Source organism: Bufo gargarizans, chromosome 2 (assembly GCF_014858855.1).
Source record: "Bufo gargarizans isolate SCDJY-AF-19 chromosome 2, ASM1485885v1, whole genome shotgun sequence".
NCBI lineage: Eukaryota > Metazoa > Chordata > Amphibia > Anura > Bufonidae > Bufo > Bufo gargarizans.
Window position 1 is genome coordinate 175,797,402 of NC_058081.1, and position 5,653 is coordinate 175,803,054.

At 40.0% G+C, this 5,653-nt stretch overlaps 1 protein-coding gene across 1 annotated transcript; it reads left to right on the forward strand.

The window, feature by feature from the left end:
- The first annotated feature begins 3,628 nt into the window (after window positions 1-3,628).
- Window positions 3,629-4,912, forward strand: LOC122925739 (bone morphogenetic protein 7-like). Its single transcript, XM_044277090.1, has one exon. The coding sequence runs from the start codon at window positions 3,629-3,631 to the stop codon at window positions 4,910-4,912; it is 1,284 nt and encodes a 427-aa protein (XP_044133025.1).
- The last annotated feature ends 741 nt before the right edge of the window (window positions 4,913-5,653 follow it).

Here is a 5,653-nt window from a genome sequence, read left to right on the forward strand (position 1 = left end):
ATATCCCAAAAAAATAAATAAATCCATTGTGACAAATTGCCTTCAGAAGTCGCCTAATTAGTTAATTGTTTCCACTTGTGTGTAATTTATTCACTGTAGCACTACAGCTGTTCTGTGAAGGCCTCTGAGGTTTTTAGTGAATATTAGTGATCAAACAGCATCATGAAAACCAAGGAACACCCCAGGCAGGTCAGGGATAAAGTTGTGAAGTGTAAAACGGAAAGTGGAAGGAGTATGGCGCAACTTGCAAACCTACCAAGATATGGCTGTCTGCCTAAACTGACAGCCCAGGCAAGGAGAGCATTAATTAGAGAAGCAGACAAGAGGCCCATGGTCACTCTGGAAAAGCTGCAGAGATCCACAGCTCAGGTGGGAGAATCTGTCTACAGGACAACTATTAGTTGTGTACTCCACAAATCTGGCCTTTGTGGAAGAGCGGCAAGAAGTGTGTGTTTTTTGTTTTTTCAAAGTAAGCCATGAGTGCTGCTTGCCATAAGCCATGTAGGGGACACAGCAAACATGTGGAAGAAGGTGTTCTGATCAGAGGAGATCAAAGTGTGGTGGAAAACTAACACAGCAAATCGCACTGCAAACACCATCCCGACCGTGAAACGTGGTGGTGGTGGCAGCATCTTGCTGTGTGGATGTTTTTCTTCAGCGAGGACAGGGAAGCTGGCCAGGGCTGATAGAAAAATGGATGGAGCTAAATACAGAGCAATCCTGGGGGAAAATCTGTAGAGGCTGCAAAAGGCTTGCTACTGTAGCGGGGGTTGACCTAAACATATAGCGAGAGCTACAGTGAAATGGTTTAGATCAGGGCTGCCCAACCTGTGTCCCTCCAGCTGTTACAGCCTATATCTATCAGCCTATCGCAGGTCATGAAGGGGTTTGTAGTTTTACAACAGCTGGAGGGCTGCAGATTTAGCATCCCTGGTTTAGATCAAAGCATATTCATGTGTTAGAATAGCCCAGTCAAAGTCCAGATCTAAATCCAATTGAGAATCTAATAAAGTGAACAGAAAACGATACATTTTCGTCTTATCACACATACTTGTTACTTTGTGTTGGTCTATCGCATAAAATCCTAATAAAGCACATTTGTTTCTGTGTGTAACATGAAAACATGTCCAAAAGTTTAAGGGGTATGAATACTTATTCAAGGCACTGTATATATAACAATTGTTGTCATGCCATACCAATATAGCTGTGAGATCTAGAATTCTTCTAGTCACGACGGTGAAAAAAACATGTCTGTTAAAACTGACACACTCAGTTTTTCATGACCCTTTTGCAGCAGCGTGTGCATCCATTTTCTGGCCGTGTGTCCGTTTTTTTTTCATGTCTGTTAAAAACTGAGTTATTTCTAGACCCACCCTTCTGAGAACACCCACGGGATGGTAGGTCCCCAGCTAAAATAATGTCCCCCCCCCCCCCCCCCCCATAGTGGTGCTAACACAGCCATTGTTCACTATCATGAGACCTGGTTCTGAAATACTACCATGCACTGCAGTTTGTCTATAGCGCCTATTTTTCAATAACTTTGTTTAGGCAGTTTCACACGTGTGTGTGTGTGTGTGTGTGTGTGTGTGTGTGTGTGTGTGTGTTTTTTTGTTTTTTTTTGTTTTGGGGGTAGGGAGTATGTCATGTTTTCAGGACTTTTCTAAAGGAGGACAAAGTCAAAAACAACCTAAACATTGTGACAAAACTATACCCCAAAAAAGTGCTTTTATAAACGCATCTGAATTTCATGGCTCTTTATTTATTTTTAAAGATGATAAATATGCTACCTGCATAGTAGGTGTGAACGGTCTCTTGCAGAAATTCTGCACAAATTTCTGCATGTTTCCGCACCAAAATAAATCTTTTTTTTTTTTTTTTTTTTTTTTTTTTTTTGCGGATTTAATGTGGTTTTTGCCGCACCTCTCACCCCTGCATTGTAAAGGGTGAAATCTGCACAAAAGAATTGCACAAACAGTTGACAGGCTGCGGATTTCTAAATCTGCATGTCGGATCAATTTCCACTAGAGATGGGAAGTTCGGATCTTTCACAAGAATCGGTTCATTTGAATAAGTACATTCAAATGAACAGATTCATGAATCGAATCTTCGGTTCACTAGCTGAGTCTGCTGAGCTGAGACGCAAATGAACCGAAGAGCTTGGGTGGTGCGCATGCTTGGATGCTTCGATTGACTTGCTGACTCTGCTCTTGGCACTTGGTCTGAGCTCTGAGTGAGGAGGTGTAGGGAAGCTGACAGGACTTGGGACAGGAGCCCTGGTGTGCATTGTTGTGCAATGCAGTGAACTGAATCGATTTCAAAAGAACAATTCGTTCAAGAACCGGATATCACTAATTTCCACATGGAATAAAAAAAAGGGGTACATGAGATTTGTCTATTTTCATATATTACGTGTGACTTCGCGTAATAACTTCACTGTATTACGCTGCGTCTTTTTCACACAGCAATCTGCGCAGAAAAGAGAAACTGTGTAATCCGCAACGTGTGACGGTAACCTTAGATTCTTGGTACTCTGGTAGCCCAAGGACTTCAGTGTGCATTGCTAATTATGAGTCATTTTTGGATAAACTATACAAAACTTGAGATGTGGTTGCAGGTAGAATTCAATAGTCTTGTACTTGTCAAGTAGGGTTAACACTCCTATATAAACAAATACTGTGACAAAAGAGAAAAAAATCATGGTCACAAAACTAGCAGAAGTAAAGCCGCTGGTAGTCAGAAGCCAAATTCAATACTTGGTGCTTAATTTTATTTGCTTTTATGTTGGCCAATTTATAATTGCTCCCTATGAACATTGTTTTTGTACTGTGTGTGTGTGTTTTTTTGTTTTGTTTTTTTTTTAAAGAGGGGTGTGGTTTAAATTGCACCAGAATGTTGGAGTTGCATTTTTCATATTCGGCAGGCATGGAAAGTGACTTAAAGGGGTTATCCCATGACTAATGTAAAAAATTAAAATCGGACATCATATAGTACATGCCAATTTCTTTCTAACAAAGCTAGAATCAGCCCTGTACCTCACATGGATCCAGAGATCTCCCCGTTCATTGCTCTGCTAGATTTATATCAAGCCGAAAGCTCAAGAGGAGTGTCTTTGCTGCTGCAGTTAAGGGGGCGTGTCCATGCTCTCCCTATCACAGCTCAGGAGCCAGTTGTAGGATGAAACTGAGCATGTGCGGCCTTCTCAGTGAGCAGGTGAGAGAAATAAGTAAACTGTAGGTGGCGCTATACAGATTTATTTTATTGAATAACTCAGTGGCTATGCAAACATTTTAATTACATACACTTACAAAAGTGTTCAGATGCAGGTGCTGGTTTGAAAACTGTAGAATATTTTTCATGGGACAACCCCTATAATTCTATGCTAGTAAGGGAGCTGGCATAGATTTTAGAATGTCGCATGGCCTGCTGGAGGAAGAGCCAAAGTTATGTAGAGACCTACGCATTCACTGTCTGTGCAGAGACTAAGACCGTTGTCTAAATCGTTGATCTTAATGTTCTCCATATTGAATATTGTTAGTGTTAATCCAGTGATTAATATTTGTGGTCTGTGGATTTAATAATTTTATATACAGTATTTTTATTTATTTTTTTGCAGTAAGAACCTGTGAAAATGACATTTAAAGCATCCAACAGAAGGACCTCTACAAACAATATCTTTGTATGTTACATTTTGATAAGACTTATAACAGCAGATTCAACACTTGAACATGGCATTCACTCCAGTTTTGTACACAGAAGGTTACGAGGCCAAGAACGCAGAGAGATCCAAAAAGAAATTTTATCTGTTTTGGGATTGTCACATAGACCAAGACCTCACTTACATGAGAAACCTACATCTGCTCCAACGTTCATGATGGATTTGTACAATTCAGTGAATGTCAGAGAAGAAAAAAATGCAGAGTTCTCTATCTTTAAACAATTTCTCAGAGATAATGAAATTTCAGTTGTTGGTCCACAGGAGAACCACTTTCTTGCTGATGCTGATCTAGTAATGAGTTTTGTAAATCTGCTTGAGAATGACACTGAAGTTTGTCACCAATGCTACAGTAAGGAACTGAGATTTAATCTTGCAGACATACCTGTTGGGGAACAATTGACAGCAGCCGAGCTAAGAATATTTAAAAATCAAATCCCCTATAATGAAACCTACCAGATAAGTGTCTACCAAGTGATTGAAGAAAACACAAGTAAGTTACTGAAGCTTGATACTCAAATTATCTATGGATCAGACATTGGATGGTTGACATTTGACATTACTTCAACTAGTAATGCTTGGGTTGTGAATCCACAGTACAGTCTTGGCCTGCAATTGATGGTTGAGACTATAGACCACAGAAGAATTCAACCAGGATTTGTAGGTCTAGTTGGCCGAAGTGGTCCACAGGAGAAGCAGCCATTTATTGTGGCATTTTTTAGATCTGAAACGAACCACCTCCGTAGTGTCAGGTCTACCAGTGGAAAACATTGGAATCTGGAGAAGGCCAAGGCATCAAAAGAGCAAGGAGAACTTCCAATTGGTAATCTCACCGAGAGTTTTATGAGCAGCAGCAGCACTAATGCTGGCCGGCGTTTCTTGAAACAGGCATGTAAGAAGCATGAACTATATGTAAGTTTCCGTGATCTTGGTTGGCAAGATTGGATCATTGCTCCAGAAGGCTATGCTGCATATTACTGTGATGGAGAATGTGCTTTTCCACTGAATTCTTACATGAATGCCACTAATCATGCAATTGTCCAAACTTTAGTTCACTTTATTAATCCAGACACTGTTCCTAAACCTTGCTGTGCCCCTAGAGAACTCCAAGGAATATCAGTGTTGTATTTTGATGATGGTGCCAATGTTATACTAAAGTCATATAGAAACATGGTGGTTGCATCCTGTGGCTGCCACTAGACTCCCCAAAGAAGCCTTTCCAGGGATTTTCAAAGCAAGCTTAATTGAAAACAACTGTATATACCCCTTTAAATCTGTTATTTCATCTGAAATGGAAGTAATTACTGAAACAGACTTGTTGGCACTAATAGGTTGTATTTAGTCTGTGTCTTTTTTTAAATAATTGAAGAAGTTTAAGGGCTTGTGTTTTTTAAAGATGACAGAAGAATAAAGTTTTTTTATTTTATGCTGCAAATGTTTAAAGAAGTATGTCAGCATATTTGACCATACTAAACTGTTGATAGCACTAGGTAGGGGCTGCAGGCCAAACACTTTGTAGAGGTTTATTAGGAGTAGTGTAAATATGAAATTTGATTTTGCTCTTACAAAGGTGAGGCTTCACTGAAGTACTGGCTGCATTGCATGGTTTCACAGGCCCTTTCTAGGGATGAGCGAATAGATTTCGGATGAAACATCCAAAGTCTATTTGCATAAAACTTCGGTCCAATACTGTACAGAGCGAGTGCTCCGTACAGTATTAGAATGTACTGGCAAAGATGAGCTGAAGTTATTGCTTCATGAAATCTCGCGTGACTTTGCCTAATAACTTCCTAGATTAATTTTTACCGCAAAAAAAACCTTTTTCCGAACTCTGGTTCGGTTCCAAGGTGCCGCTCGCTCCATACAGTATTGGACTGAAGTTTTATGCAAATCAACTTCGGATGTTTCATCCAAAGTCAATGCGCTCATCTCTAGCCCTTG

What these genes read in the sequence shown, in the direction of transcription:
- LOC122925739 (XM_044277090.1), top strand. Translation starts at nt 3,629, where the DNA reads ATGACATTTAAAGCATCCAACAGAAGGACCTCTACAAACAATATCTTT.